At 43.5% G+C, this 16831-nt stretch overlaps 1 protein-coding gene across 2 annotated transcripts in view; it reads right to left on the bottom strand.

Annotated features, from left to right (window-relative positions):
• Positions 1-291: 291 nt before the first annotated feature.
• Positions 292-16831, bottom strand: part of CCT8 (chaperonin containing TCP1 subunit 8) — a 77384-nt gene continuing 60844 nt past the window's right edge. Inside the window, exons 12-17 of one of the 2 annotated variants that reach the window (XM_086934017.1) lie at positions 12400-12515; positions 11842-11913; positions 10438-10602; positions 7520-7639; positions 842-979; positions 292-459 (exon numbers count right to left, since the gene is read on the bottom strand). In XM_086934017.1, the coding sequence (XP_086790143.1) occupies positions 884-979; positions 7520-7639; positions 10438-10602; positions 11842-11913; positions 12400-12515 (569 nt within the window). In that variant the 3' untranslated portion in view covers positions 292-459; positions 842-883. The remainder of the gene's footprint in view (positions 460-841; positions 980-7519; positions 7640-10437; positions 10603-11841; positions 11914-12399; positions 12516-16831) is intronic. The other variant, XM_086934018.1, reaches the window with a different exon arrangement.

The following is a 16831-nucleotide window of genomic DNA, read 5'->3' as shown; positions in this document are numbered from 1 at the left end:
CTACTGTCCAGTTACCTCTTTGCCACCTCCCATGCATGAAAGGATATTCTTCATTTGTAAAAGACGTTTTGCAAGTTGGTTATCCAGAGATTACAGATATGTTCTCCCGCCAAATAAAAGAGTAACCGGGTCAAAGGCAAGGCTTTTAAATGGCTTTCAAGTTCTTTTTTTTTTTTTTTAAATAGTGATACCAAATAAAGCGCACTGACCATGCCTATAACTTAAGTCTTTAGATTAAATACAAATACCTTTAGGTGTAATATCTGCAAATTAAAATAAAACTGACAAACATTTCATTGGGGTGCGCTTTTATTGTTTTGGAAATCGGAGTTAAGTTAAGAATACCACAAGACGTATCAAAAAAACAAACACTTCAGCGGTTCAGTCATTTTGGTCATCATCCCAGTCCTTTTTTCCTGTTGGAGCTTTTGGCCCACCAGACGGCTTTGCCATGATGATCTAGGAAATAACCAGGAAACAGCCAAATTACAAAACAAAATCCTCAAGACCTCGAGCATGCTTCATAGGCAACATGCACATTTATTCATGCAAACTCTCAAAACACAAAATGTGTTCAAAATATTAGAAGAATAAATCATTCATATGGTTCTAACATTAAGTGAATGCTCACAAGGAAGCCAGCCTATATTAAAAAGGAGTGAAAATAAAATTATTTTCATCTTATCGGTTAATGTACATTCCATTTGCAAGCAACTGCATGATCAACTCAAAGGTCACAGTGTTAAGAAAGTGAATATACCCAAACAAATGCATTTGAATGTGAAAAACGCCTGTTAGTTGTGTGTCAAAACTCCTTGCATGCAACACACAGATCATTTACTTATAAATTCAGCAATGTAGGCACCAGATGTTTAACAGATCACTAAAACGTTTCAGGTGCATCTTGCCAATCGTCTTTATCCCAGTGTCCTTGTGTTTTGGGGGCTTTAGGTCCACCTGCTGCTTTTGCCATAATGATCTATAGGAGTTTACATACATTAATATGAAAACAAGTTTTTCATCTTCATCTAGAGTACAGACATTGAACATGTCACACTACAAAGGTATATTACTCCAGCTAATCATTTCACCAGCAGTCCTTTCTTCTGGGTAATGAGCAGGACAACAAAAAAGGTGGATAAATAAGTTTACCATAGCACTATCCCAGTCACTCCAATTTCATACTGTGTTACAGCGTTTCTTTGTAACAATTGGTCCATTTGCAGGTCAGAAGTGTAGGAGGTAGGCAGAAAGGAGCTTTGTGAATAAAGTGCCACAATAAATGATCTGAGGGATATCAGATTCTGTTATTATATTATTGCCCCTAAAACAAGATAAGGTGTTACTTGTTTACAGGATCTCTGAGAGACAACAAGTTGGTTAGTGTGGCACGAAAGGACCTTATCTCACTGGGAAAGCAATGAACACTCCGTGCACGTTTACATTTTGCTGGCCTACCCTGTGGTTTTCTGCCAATGGATGCGGTCGGAAACTGGGTTTTTGTTGCAGTTTACTCCCAATTGTTGCCTAAAATGTGATGCAACTTTTACTGGGTTCCTGTTAACCAGGCCCCCTGTGCCAGTTTCCTTTCCCCCAAGACAATGGGTGACTTGATCCCCAAGTGAAGTCCCTAGTAAGAGGTACCTCAGGTACCTAGGGCATAGGTACTGAAGAGGGTATCCAAGAGCAGAAGCATTATTATATGGCACCTGGGGACATTGTCGACATTGCTAAGTTAGCATGAGCTTCGCTGCCATGATGCTGCTTTTGCGCACGTTACTACGTGACTTTGTTTTTTCAAAACTATGTTTGTGCCTTTTATATGAGAACGGCCTGCTTTCGATTTCTCGGTCTTTCATGGAGTTTAGTCTGAACACAATGTGCAAGGTCGATCAACAATGCCCCTTGTTATTCTGTTCAATCCCTAGCACCTAGACCTAACATGCTACATACAGCTGCAGTACTGAAGACTCAAGCTTTGATATTACGTTGTTGCATGTTGTTTTAACACTTATAGAAAGCTGTTCCATGGAGAAGAGCTCTGCTGTTCCGATGATGTAACCCTTACATACAGGCTTTAAGGTATGGGGTCTGCTGTCAAAGCCCAGAGATCGTCCTTTTTATAAAAATAAACAACTTCTAGTCAAGGGGAGGGTGGTCAGGCCAAAAGGTTCTATTTCCACAGTCTTATAAAAGGACTTCTCCCTTTGTATTCTATGGAATTGTAGCAATGCTAACTGGGCTGAGTTTATGAATTTTGCTGCTACTAGTGGCACGTATACTGTATTGTAGAGCACGATAGTTAAAATAAACATTTTGAACTGTTTCAGTGACTCTGCCTATTCTCATTGTGGACAAGAGTGAGTGAGCGAAAGAGTACGTCTTGTTCCCGCGATTCCTGAGAGAGTCTGGAGTGTTGTGTTCTGGGTTGTCTAATCCTTTGTAGCCCCAGTGATCTTTGGAGGAGAAAGCATGAGACACTATAGCTAGTTGGTTTGGGATTTTGGGTACTGATGTGGTAGGTTGGTACACCCCTATTCACTGAGGTCCTGTTTTCCTGTGCATAGTTCTGTGTATGTGCAGAATCCCTGCAACAGCATATCTTGTGCAATTCTAAGGGACCCAGCACCAAACTCATTCAGATTGCCATTGCAGGCTGCTTCACAAGGTGCTCCAAAAAGTGAAAACACAACATGGCACACACTTGTGTGACATGACCCCTAAAAATGCATGTAATATTTGTAAGTCACTCCTACAGCAGGCCTTACAGCCCTAAGGTAGGGTGCATTATATTACAGAGGGACATATCTGCATAAGACAACATGTCCCTGAACTGGCCAGTTCTTTTTTTTTTTTAAATCATCATCAGCATATCCTTTATACTTATTACGCAGTACAGTCATTTTCTCCCCGTTCAAACAAGTCGGTCAATTACAGTTATAGCATGGTATAAATGTCATAAGTAAATAAAAACAGGCGTACAGAGTACCATATTCTTTCCCACCATGCATTTCTGTGTAAACGCTTGCACGTGCAGTTGTACACAGTACAGCCCCATATCATCGAGTCTAATGACCAACAAACTAAAGGATCAAAACCCCGATCCTACTTCCCTCCCCAAACCTCCCACCCTATCCCCGCACGTCTCCTGGTCATGATTACTCCAGATTATAACACTCCATTTTAATAAAATCAGCCTACCGCTGCGTATTATAATTTGCAAAAGCTGCACCTGTGCGTTTGCGGGCTTTTATTCACCTATATTGCTTATACCTACTGACCATGTGACAGTCTTCCGTTCACATCCCATCTGCCTGTGACGTTGCCATCTCCATCCCCTCTAGGTCTGCCATCATAACTTCCCAATCCTGCGCTACGGGGTGCTTCCTTGGTCCCCTCTCCTCTTCCCGTCTCAACACTGTGCCCTCCGCCCTTCCCCATTTCATCATGTCAGACTGCCACATGGAAACTCGGGGTGGTCTGGGTGACTTCCACCCCATTGTCATAACTTTTATTGCTAATAACAGGGACAGATCTATGAACTTCAACTCAGCTTTTTGTTTCTTAGAACGTTTACGGGAACCCACCAAACAATATAGGACATCCTCCAGGACCGGTAGGGAGGTTACTGTACGCAGTATCTGGCAAATCCCTCCCCAATAGCTACTCAGTTGCGGGCATGCACATAACATATAGAGAAAGCCAGCTTCTGATGTGTGGTGGAATTAAGAATTGGAGTAGAGAAGCTACTCCCCTGCTGCCGCAAGCACCAAAAGAAGCAACGCCTGGGTATACCGTCCTGCTGCCTATGGAGGCTACCGACAGTATGACAGTATCTGTTCAGGAACAGATCAGATCCATCCTCCATCCAAGTGTGGGGACACCAGGACTACCCAATGCTGCACAATGCCCAATACTGGAGGTATTGGACCACTTGCGGCAACCAAGGCTTGTTGTGACTAGACCGGACAACAACAGCGACGAACACCAACCTGCACAGAGGTAAGTTAGGAACAGTGAGACCCACAACAAGAGTGGCTCAATTGTCATGTTTGCCCACTTCTGCAGAAACCAAAGACCAAGAGTGAGTCCTCGACCAACCCACTAACACCTCAAAGCACCCCAGCACCAGAGTCAGAGTAGGGTGACAGTGCACATGGGGCCCAGCGACTCACAAGAGCAGAGTCCATCCTTGGGTCTGCCCAGACTGGACTTTGTTGCTACCTGCAGCCTCTTCCTGCAGGACTCCTCCAACCACGAAGGGCTCCAGCACCAAACCAAAAGCCAAAAGACCACTGCACCCGAACCCCACAGCTCGAGAAGTAGGCCAACGGTGTCCCTACTTGCCCGAGCATCTCAAGGGTCGTTCCCCGGGACTTGTCCCCCAGCTTGCAGCCTCTTTCAGACCAGACCAGACCATTCCCCACTGAAGTAATGAGACCTGTTGGTGTGGACTTGGACCTTGCTCCATACTCACCGTAAGTCCCAGAGAACAGTCCTGTAATTTGTTGTTCTGTTCCCGAATGCAGTATATGCTCCCCCCAGCATAACATTATTGCACCTAAAAATTGCACTGTCAACTTAAACTATAAAAATTCATGAATCCAAAAGTACTTACCCGATCCAGATGATCTTGGTATCTAAATTCATATAGAAATATGATTCTTTTGGGGGGAGGAGCCAAGTCAGCATCCGAAATGGTCGCATAGCCGCTCGGCTCCGTGAGCCCTCTCGCCCTGCACGCCCATCCTGCTGTTCGTTCTGAACTAAGAAGGTGTATTTGGATAAAAGAAGGAGAGCGTTCACTTACCACCTGCTCCTGAGACTCCTGCGTGCTGTGAATCCGGAGAATTACCCATCCACTGCTCTGCGGCCCGTGCGGTGACGAAGCCGGGGTGTCGATTGCAACTGGCAGCCGGCCGCGACTGCAACAACAGCGGCCGCCTCTGGTGGTGGGGAGTCGGTCGGAGGGTGCCGTTGTCTTGAAGTGCCGCTGACGACAGTATCGGCCCGGTCCCTTCTCGAAGAGCCTTGAGGGCCTGCGAGGCATACTGGAGTCGAGGGGGGTGTGTGGCTCTTGGCCCCCCTCTTCTGACTCCGCGCCCGGACATAGCCAAGGATCGCCCCAGAGACAGGCGGGCGGCCCCCAGGGAGTGGTAGGGTCTTTTGTTTAGCCTTTTGGTGACTCTCCCTGGTGAACCCACCTCACCACTTTGTGCTCCGGGCGTACATTTGGTGGCGCCCTGTGCAGAGGCCGGTCCCTACAGTGAGGTGTAGAGGGACGGGGCCGAACTGACAAAGATGGCGGCTGACACCCTCCCTCACGGATCCTGTCCCGGTCGGACGGCTGCCGTGGGCGCAGAGCTGGAGTGCTGGCAGCGCACTATGGAGCCCACGGCCGCCCTAACGGATCTACGCGAGACCCTGATTTGCAACGCCTGTGAACTGGATCGAAGAATGGCCGCCATTGCTGTTTCACCGCTCTGTGGGGACGTGGTCCGATTCCAAATGAGTGCCGGCGTGCCCGTATCTAATTCCTTGGGGAGGAATTTGGCCTTGCCCGGGTCTTGGGAACTGCCGGGGGCCCTGATTCCTTCGTCCTCCCTGGACAGTGCGGCTGTGTGCATGAGTGACTCTTTGGGACGCGTGCTTGGCCTGAATCTAGAGACGCGATGCTGTTCTTCGCGGGCCGTCCCGACAACACTGCGGTACTTGCCGGCCTGTGAGATTTCCCCTTCATGGATGGTATTACTGTGCTTGAACTTTGTGACACTCGCGGGCTTGGTACCGACGCCCTTGGATTTCAGCTACATGCGTCCTGATGGACTCGAACTGCTGAACTTTTTCTTGGTATTGTTCGGGCCTGATTGGCTCGGATCCTTCAGATCATTTAAAAAGTACTGTATATCGATTGTCAAGGGGTCATTTGGTGGTTCTGTTGCTAGACGAGGCCAGGGATGATGCATTTTAGGTTTTGGTGGCCCTCACGTTAACTGACGGTGCTTCGGATGTGTTACATTGGGATTGTATTACGGATGTAATTGGTACTTGATGTTCTCCATGATACTCTATTCTGCTTCTGACTCTTCCCCATGTGCAGGGGTGATGAGCTGGGCCGGGCGGCGACTTTGAGGGCCCTCCTCCACATATGTTTGTCTTTTCTCTCTTTTTCTTTACAAATTTCGGGTTCCATTAGGGCGACAGGCACGCGGCTGGGGGTGGTAGGCCTTGGCCTTCCGCGGGTGTGCAGGGTGGGGGTAGGGTGGCGGGGTTTGCTTGTTCTTTGTTTCCATGGCCCTTTAGTCTTTTTTCTATAGGGTCGTCTTCATTCATGGTTCCTGTAACGTGTATTGTTCTGAGAGGTGGGGTTAGGGTTTGCTATCCATTGGATTTGTGCCTACGTTTCTCCTGATTTGTGTGCCTTACCCCACTACTTTGTTTGTGTTTATACTAATTGTTGATATCCTGATTGCGTGCTGTGTTGCAGGACCACATGTGATTGTATGGCACTTTTTCAGTTCTTATAAATTTAAAAATGAACCTCTGTAATCCTGACTTCGGACCTGATACGTTGACCAGGAGACAACTCGTGGACAAACTATCGCCCTGGCTTTTGAACTGTTCTGACTCTCCGCATTGATTGCTATACTTTTACTCTGCTTCACGGCCGGCGGAGAAGGTTGTAGGCCCGTACCTGTAATTGTTTGCAAGACTAATAAAAGTTTAAAAAAAAAAAAATGAAATATGATTTTTTTTTTTATAAATTGGTGTCGGATTTCTTTACAGCCTTTCCATGTGCAATAATTTCTTAGCAGTATTCTCTGATATGCATAACTGCTCATCTACTCTACCACAAAAGAGCATTTGGGGTGTCATTTGTACCCGAATAAACTGATTGGGTTTTGCCTTGACTCTTTACACAGGGTACCGCTTTTTGGTCCACTATATACAGAGCCGTCTTCCTACAGATGCAACTATTTAGGAGTCCACTGAAGGTCTTGCGTGTCAGCAACAACGTTCACCAGTGCAACTAAAGGAGCTACTAAAAGAACAGGGTTAAACAAGCTTCATATAGCTCACCATATTTTAATCGAAATCTCCATCCTGAAAGATAACATTCTGTCTGTGGGTCTGATGGAACTGAAATGTATCTGGCCTTGGTGGTGTCAGAAGAACTCGAACAGTTTGGTCTCAACATCTCCACAGCATCATGACATTTCTCACAAAGTAATACACAGGTCCAGTAATTTAAGACATACCCAAGAGTTTTAGGTGTTCATGCTCAATTACTAGAAGAGTAACATTTGTATTCAAATTAACAGAGAAAGCTTTGTTTCACTATATAAATACCCTTTAGTTCGTTGTCGGACATCTTTAAAGAGTGCCTGTGCTTTAAAAACTGCTTTTCCAGTTTACGATATGGTCATGGAAAAGATTAATTTCAGGTTATCAGCCCTCACATTTTAATATATATTTTTTAAATATTCAGAAACTCCTGTTCCTGGATCTACAGACTCACCTGATCGACTCGGAGTACTGTTACTGCAGCATTTGTTGCAAGTTTAATTGCCCAGAATTTCCCAAGATAGGTGTCCAAAACACCACCTTCTAACATATCTTTTACAGCTGCAGCTTCAGCCTGGAAGAAAGTACAAATCGATATCAAAGACGGACACCTATAAATCAACACATGTTTTATATGGTCTCTGCCCTGTGCATGCAAGCCCTAAGTAGGAAATATGTAGGCTGACACAGAAGTTACCTTAACTGTAAATTCCTAGCAGCCATATCACTCATAACCAATATGTGACAACCCTTACCATTAAAGACACTACTGTGTGGCCGGTCATTTAACGGTTTAGCTAGACTCTGTTTGTATTGGAGAGCAGGTGCCCCAGTACTGTAAAAGCCTAGAAGCCAAAGACTACATGCAGCAGATAGTCACCTCTGTTAATTTCAATTCACCACCCCCTGGATTGTACTGAACGCACTTCTTGTTAACTCATTTTTAGCTAGCGTTAGTCAAGGTATTTTGTTTGAGAAAAATGTATATTTAATAAATTATAAACACACACACACTATATACATTTACAGGGGCTTTCAGTCAACCCTCTTCATCTACTGGACTGCTGCTGTGCCATTCAATTTTACTAAAAATCACCAAAGCTTAACAAAAAAATTGATAAAATTAGCTAGAACTAGCAAAGCCAAGAGAGCAGCAGCTAATTGTGTTGCAGGGAAAACCGGCATTGGCAAAGCCAAACATCTTGAGCTGGTTATGTTGACTTATCCATTTTGTACAATCCTAAAGGGTTACCAATTTGACCTCTTCATGGTTTACACTTTTGTAGTATTCTCTTCGCATTTCGATTCCCTACACTTCGCATCTTTTTTTTTGGAGGGGGGGGGGGGGGGGGGGGGGGGGCTCTATTTTTGCTTTGTCCTATTTAGCCTACAATCGCTATCTAAGAAGATGTGTTTTACCCATTTTTTGTCATTAGGATTTATTATGGGTTGAAACAAGGAATACAATAAGTTAAGAATCAAAGCATCCGATTGAAATGCTTTTCATCGTATGGGGACAAAGTACGTTTTTCTAGCTCCAATCAAAATTACTGCCTCACTGCACACATTTTTTTCAGTAAACTCCAGAGACAGGATTACCTGGAGGTGATGTGTATGTATTTATATTTTTATATAGGAAATCTAGCTCAGGAGCAAGGAAAAGTTGTGCTAAACTGGAGGTGATGGGGGGACTATAAAAGATCATGCACATCAACTGGGGATTTCCACCTTTGAACTGCGCGTTAACATTGCATTTCACATATTTACAAATGCACTACATTTCATCTGCCCAGAATCACACGATTTAGAGTCAGGCGCAGGAGCCAAAATCAGAACCCAGAATTGATTCCAGAACCAGAATAAAAATAGTAAATAACCCCGATTGACTATTCTAGGTAAGGATAAAATTTCCCCCGAAATATAATCGGACTAAACCAGTGCTGGACAAACAGCCTTCCAGGCACATGCAAAACCTCTGCTACTCCGAGTGCACAAATTCACATTTAAAAAAAATAAAACCCACAAAAACCTCAACGCAATGCCAGAAACCAAAATCCTAGTGTAGTGTGTGGTCTAGTGTGGTGGTGGTGGCAAGTGTCCATCCCTTAGTGCCTGAATGGCAAGATAAGTCAACAGTCTACTACCAATTGCCTGATGACCCGAACAATAAAGTCAGATAATAATCTACCCAATGGTCTGACTAACTCTTTCCCAGTTTAAGGATGTCATTTTCAAGCACTATCTGGAGTGTCTCCCAATACAGAATCTTGCAGTGCACGAAACTCCTTGTATCTGGTGGGTCACACAGCATCCGATTAAGAAGCAACTGATTAAGAACTGTGTTCTGTAGGTTTATGGACTGGTCATAAGCAAACATCAACTCAGCGCAGTAGTCTAGCATTTGTTTTTTCTTTTACCCGGGCCAGTATAGGCGAAGTTTAGGGCTGGCTTGATCGGATCATGGTATCTTAGAAAGGAGGAGACTGGCAGCGCACAAATTCCCAGTTCCATCTGTGTCAGGGCCGTCACAAGTTGTGTCGGGCCGTGCATCTGACAGCTTCTCGAAGATTCCAAATATTGTCTTCTCCATTACGACATGTCCTGGATCTATGCTAATCTTCTCGCAAGCATCTTTAAAAACGCCGATTTTCCTCCGTTCTTGAACAGGGGACAGAGGTTATGGTTTTACTAACGTAAGCCCATTAGTTTTATAAATTTAGGGCAAAAGCTAATCTCTCCCAATAAGATCTGCAGGTGTTGCAACAGTTGAACAAAGGTAAAAGGGTGTTAAAGCAAACGAAGAGGATGCAGAAGATTGATAAACGTTATAGGCATGGCATATCTAAGCCAAGCACACCACAAATAAAAAAGTGATGTAAAGCTAGTGAATGTTGTTAACAAGGACTAGAATCTTTTTTTTTTAGATTACAAGACTCTTCAGTGTCATTATAATAAACAAATGGTCAAGCCCTCTACTCATAATTCAGTTGAAAAAATGTCTTGATGCAAGACTAGAAAAGTTGTCCAAAAATCAAACGGAGAACCACAAAGCTATTTAAGTCAGATTCCACAACACCCCTCTAAACACTTTCAGCGACATGGGGATACAGTGCACTTTGTGGATGACTTGGGCACTTAAAACACGCCACAAAGTTTTTTTTTTTAAATGTAGTATCTTCTTTGCAAGTCAATTTGTTCCTCTATCCAAGCTTTGCGGTCAATTATTAGAAGACATTAGATAATTAGCATTTATTTACACATACAAAGTGGAAATAAACTCGAGAGCGCACTTTAGGCAAGTGTAACAAGCTATGCCAAGCTTACATAATTTTAATGAGATAGTCAGAGACAGCAAGCTTTTTAAACACTTACCTCCATATCAAAACCCATATTTTTGTTGCCTTCTTGATGAACTGCATACAGCTTTGAGAGAACTTCATTGGCTTTCACTCCAGAGTTCTCTGCCAGAGCTCGTGGTATAGCTTCAAATGCTTCAGCAAATTTTTTGATGGCATACTGGTCAAGTCCTGGACAGGTCTAAAACACATTTATATTTATTTACAATGTCAGTAGAAAAACAAAACATACATGGTAAATAGCAAAAGATTAGCTTCCTGGTGGAACTAGCACTCTTCGTAACATTCCTCTGTCTGTCCCAATTGATTTGTACATTTCTGTACAAGCATGCGGGCTGGCAAAGCTTCACTCAAAAGAGCACTGTTGCTGTATAAGAATTTGAGGCTGTGCCATCATTCCTCCAGGCTTTATATACCCACCCACTTATTTGTACAATACCATCCATCATATCCAGTTGCTACGTTTTTTCAGACACAAGGTTGCAGTACAACACTTGCTAACCGAGGGGATTGCTGTGTGGGTGCTGTGCAGGAGGAATAGCAAACTGAGTGTAACTCTTCCCTCCTGAACAGGTTGGGAATCGGATTATACAGCCATTAATGCTGGGGCTGGAAGAACGATGGATTCAACCCACATCTGTGACTGGGTGGGAGTGTCTGAAAAGTGTCAGCACTTGCTGCACAAATAACAGTCAAAATCATCCATAAAGGAATGCTCTGACAAGGAGGGCTACACAATTGTTTTAAAGTGGCGGGATGAGTTTAAAACATTTTTTATTCAGCCTGCCAGTAAAACAGTCAATCAGCTGAGAAAGAAAGAGCATGCCGAAAAGTAATTCCTAAGGTACTATGAACAAACTGTGCAATCCATTGTGTGTTTTATCGAGTGTCAGGAATTTGCTAGACATTGCCTTTCAGGGTTATTGGAAAAACGACTGACGAGCTGCAATGTCCCAAAGCATTTGTGGGCACTGTAGATCGAACAGGAAAGTGCAGCACAAATGTTGTTTATGTCAGAGACTTATAAAGAAAAGGCTAGGCACCTAGAAAATTAACGGACTATCCTCATGAACAAGGTTCGGTAAGTAGTTATCTGCAACTGCACAAACGTTGTTTAATGTTCAAACATTGGCACTTAAGTTTTATTCAAGAACAAAAAGGAATACAAACCAATTGTTTCCAATCATAGCCAAAAGTCTTCCTCTGCTTAATAAATATTGGCGACTTTAGAGTGTAAATGCGGAGGTGCGAATAATAAAACAATGGTTCTCTTATAGTGGTCATGTACTAGATAAACTATCTTTGGTAATTCACTGACTACTGCCCCCCGCAGACAGTTTATCCTACAGATCAGAATTAAAATAAAACTCTTTAGAGATTGGTCCTAATATCTTAATAGGTTCAAATTTGCAGAACTTACTTCACCATAGGATGTAATATGCTTGGCCAATTCGATCTCTGTTGCACCGCCACCAGGAATAAGACGCTTATCCTACAGAAATTCAGAGGGGAAGGTGAATTAGTTAAATATTTTACAAAACACAGTTTAGTATGAAGTTCATGAACCAAATTAACTGTAATTAAATGGAACAAATATTCACAATACTGAAAAATAAAAAGGTAATAAGTTAGAACATGCAATGGCAAAGACAGCATGTCTGGCCTTGGTCATTTTTTTACACCACATGCAAAAGCTATTAGCAGTCTAAAAGATGGCAACATCGGCCTAGCAGAATGGCGGACACCAATATATGTAGTCTATGATTTGCTGCATGTTAAACATCTATCTTGATATCAAAAACATGTTTTAACCCCTTCCATGCTCATGACGAAGCCCAGCCGTCATGCACTACGGTGCTCGTGTGCTGATGACGGCTGGGGTTCGTCACGGCCCGCCCCTGTTCGTGCTGTTTACAGCACAGCAGGGGAATCACGGCCGCATCGAAGGGGTTAAATAAATCAATGAAGGTTTACTTACCCTAGTCAGAACTTTAAAAGTGTTAACACCATCATCAATAGCTCGTTCTATATCATCCATTAGATTGTCGGTAGAACCACGGACTACAATGGTAGAAATGGCCCCATCTTCCTTTTCTACAAAAACCAATAAACAAATAAGCTGCATGCAATACACAAAGAATCTCATTTGGAAACAATTAAGCCATGTTACAGAAACATACTGCTTTTGTTTATTAGACCATCATTTACACTATCATATTTGCGCATTCATTAATGGCATAAGTAACAAGCATTTGCAATGCAATAGGTCTCGCATTATTGAGTTTGAGCTATTGGCATTATAAATTACAATACCTTTTATTTATCTGTTTATATAACAGATAAATAAAAGGCAGTCATTTACAATGCAAATTGCCTAAACCCTCGCAAATGCAAGACCTAATGAATTGCAAATGCCTTCTATAAAAAAAAGCGTTCGGAGAGTGCATGTCGTGCCTGCAATAGCAGGCAAGACAACGCTATTTGAGAATATAGTGCTTGGAGGCAGTAATTAAAGCCTGCTGAACAACAACACACATTAGGGGGTGCCGCCATCGGAAGTTACAAAATGAGACAAGGCGGTACTAAGGAGGGACTTCTCAGCCTTTTGACCAATGAACAGCCACAGTTTACAGTGGACAATGACAAGCCTCAGAAAGGAGTGTACCAAGCAAAGGAAACAAGACCTAGGCACACCGGTCTGAAAAACCCATTGTTACCATAATTAATATTAATTATGCCAATAATGTGTTCTGCAGACAGCTCTGCTATCGAGCCAGACCCCAAAACATATTACTCGCCAACCAAAATATCCCACCGGCAGGTGTCACACTTTTCTGATATTACTAAGCAAGTGTGAGGATATTACGGTGAAACCCTGATGTAGTGACCGTATTTTTGGCTCTATTTCTGAGGGATGGTGACTTTAAGCTTGCAACCATCCTGGATCTTTATTCTTGGCTTATGTTGGTCCCTTTCAGGCCTTTTTCCAGACCTAGAAGCATAAACTAGAGGATAGCTGCTTTATATGATGATAGATCCCTTATTCTTGACTCTAATCCATCTATTGCCTATTGGCTTTGACATAATTATGTGTCCTTTCATCATCCTACCTATAGTAGAGGGTGGATCCTGTAGTCTTGACTTTATATTACATATTGGTATGGTTTGTGTATGTACTCTGACAGAGCTAAGTGTTATTTCATCCTTCTCAGGCCTACAAGGCCCAGAACTAGAGAGACTCCATTTTTCTTTCTGTCCCTGCAGACTGAGATGCTTGCAGGGTAAAGGTGATGTTTTAGTTATGAGGTGTTGTTCGCCCTTTGCAAACCGGAGAGAACCGGCCAGAGCTGAATCTAATCAAGAAGTGTCCCTGGGCTCAGGTCTCTAGACGAAACAAGCAGCTGATCACTGTGAGGGCGTCTGGAGCAGGGAACCTGGTGCATGGACCTGGTGGGAGGAGGCTACCGGCTGGAACTTTCCACTAGAGGAGAGCATTCCATATTAGCGAAGTGCAGGAGAGGAGGAGTGTCAGTCGGTTCTTGGAGAGAGAGAAGTGAGATGGTTTTTGGAGCGGAGGAGAACAGTTCAGTTTAATTGGTTTTCTGGAATGGAGAGAGAAGGCAGATAATTGCTGAAGCTGGAGAAAGCAGTCAGATGGAGGAGTTGAAGCTGCCAGCTGGAGCAGTTGAGCCAGAGGAGTGAAGTTGTGGTGACGGAGGGAGAGAGAGAGCCCTGATTCCACCAGAGAGAGAGAGAAACATTCCTCCTAATAGGGTGAGGTATTCTAAACTAGTTTACTTTACACTTACACCTTAATCCGGTCTTATTTCCTAGGCTAGAGCCCCCTATTGTATTGCTAATCCTTTTTCTTTCAGCGGTGTGCAGTATAATCCATTCCCTATAGTAATAAAGCTTTACAGAGACCCCGCAGATCTGTGTATGTGCCTTTTCCCCTTATACTTTGCAGGCTATATGTTATAGTATAGTGTAATATTGTTAATCTCATTGTAAAAAAGGAACCCCAGTTCTTAGTGAACCAGTGTGCATGTGTTCTTATGATAAAGCTAACCTTTCTTCTAACCAGATGCTGTATGGTAACTGATGGATCAAAAGGAAGGAGGAGTCCTTAAATCAGGGAATAACTTTTGCATATAGTGTGTACCTCTTGTTTTTATACAGTAAAGGTAACCTTGTCTTCTAGTCAGGTGTCATTGCACGAACGGAAGCTACCCCCGATCAGGTGAGTGATAACTGAATAATTAGGGAGAGAGGAGCCCTTGAACTAGAGGATAAGTTGTACACCGTGTAATTCGGCCATTCCATAATATTATTGTACCTCTAGTGAATAGTGAGAGAAACTTCCCAACATAGAGAGAGAGCTGAAGGTATTCATAGGAAAGTGATCGTCATAGAAAGTGGCGTTAATGAGAGCACCAGGGAAGATACTGGTGTGTAATGAGATCGCCTCTAGGGAAAGTGGCGTTAGTGAGAGCACTGATTGTGGTCAGTGTGTATACCCACAGGATTGTGGCTTGTGTATGTATGAAATAGAGAGAGTACCAGGGGGGATACTGGTATTTATACCCACAAGATTGTGGCTTGTTTAATGAGAGCACTGGTTGCGGTCAGTGTGTAATGGTAAGTAATCAGAACTGCCCCAGGGTAGATTAGTCTTGGCCCATGTGGTCGCAAGACTATATTGTATGAGTGTGGTGTAGGGCATGGACGTCCTTAGTAATCAGTGAGTATTCCTAGTAATCCCTATAGATTTAGTGGTGTTTTTGATGATATGAGCTTGTATATTGCTAATTACCCATCCTCAGGTAGGTACCCAGGTGCCTGGATAGATGGGTCCTGAGGAGGGAGGTGGTTGCGTTTCGGCTGGGTTGGTGGTGCTCTGATGAGCTGATTCTATCTGGTCCGAAAATCCGGTCGTTACACCTGATTAACCACTTTCATTGAATAGTAATAAATTGTTCTTCCGTAGTGTTCACCGCTAAATATTGGATGTTAGTAGTTCAAATAAAAACATGCCAACAGACAAATACGACGCCACAGGAATGAAAGTCCGAGTCAGCCATGTTGGAGTAACAACAGATGAACTAGCATCAAAGTGCAACTTGGTACAATTGGTAGCAATGTGCTGGGAACCTGACGGTATTTACTTCTTTACAATTTTAGGATACCTTAGTTATAAGTGCTGCTTTGCACCAATCTGAAATGTGGAGCAACAAGGTGGGAGAATATAGAACAAGAAAAATGAAGAAAGAAATACAAAGAGATGCATACTGAGAGGTAGTACAAAAAACATAGGGGGTCAAGAAAGGGAGCAAGGAAAAGATAGACTGAAGAATAAACTAGTGAAATGGCTATGTCTCTATAACGAGATTAAACTAGCTGGCCACAGCCCTACCGGCCTTTGACAGGCACCGCCTGTCTGCAAACCTCTTAATTTCCCTAAAGTCAATTGCAGCCGAGAGGCCCCATCAGGCGCCGGTCACATCCTATCACGTAGCAGCAGTTACAGACACCATGTGACGCTCATAGGGAAAGGAGGAGTTTACATAGCAACCTCAAAAGAGAAGGGGCCACGGCACGCGCATGTCTCTCCCTACTCACCTTTTATCCCTTAGGAAAACGACTAGATGCCTCACCAACCACAGACTAGTGACAGGTTAAAGCGGATGTTTAAAGAGATCACGATAGGTTATCTGCTTCACAATCCGTTATTTTTCAAAAGACATGCCAAATGTTTGATGTGTCAAGACGGTGATGTTAAGCCTTTTACTCTCAGAATATTTACTTATTTAAAGCATTATCACACGAATGACAGTCACGGAGCTCGTTGACCTTTAGAGGGTTAGATCTGATGCAGATGTGGTCTTAGCCAACAGACTAGCAGCGATCTTTTCCTGCACGTCTCTGACTTCATAAGATGGTTCAATCAGACCTGCTTTCCCAGTGCGCAGGAGAGGATGCGTCAGTGAGCGATGGGTACCCAGAGAGCGAGCTAACACAAGGGAAGGTGTTCCGTTCTGTGAGCTAATCTCCGGACAAGACGGTAGAATTGAATGGCGGAGCAGATCGCAAGAGAAATGAAAGGTTATTGATTGAAAGATAAGAGGAGGCAATAAAAAAAAAAAAAAAATCGGCACAATCGTTTGGATGAAATAAGAAGCCTAGAAACATGACAACAGGAGAGAGAGAGAGAGAGAGAGAAAGAAAGTAATCAGGCACAGTAGTTACGAAGGATGAAAGAAGCGCAGGAAGAAAAAACAAGCAGGGAATCGAAATCAGTGGTGAGCGCACACCACAGAGGAGCGGGAATGAAAACCAGTGGTGAGCGCGCACCAGAGGAGAGGGGGCAAGGGAGCGCAGCAGTGCGTGAACGCGCGCTGCTGTGCGTGCTA

This window comes from Lissotriton vulgaris, chromosome 8 (assembly GCF_964263255.1).
Source record: "Lissotriton vulgaris chromosome 8, aLisVul1.2, whole genome shotgun sequence".
Taxonomy (NCBI): Eukaryota; Metazoa; Chordata; class Amphibia; order Caudata; family Salamandridae; genus Lissotriton; species Lissotriton vulgaris.
The sequence above is the reverse complement of the archived record's forward strand: the minus strand, read 5'-3'. Positions and strand labels throughout refer to the sequence as shown.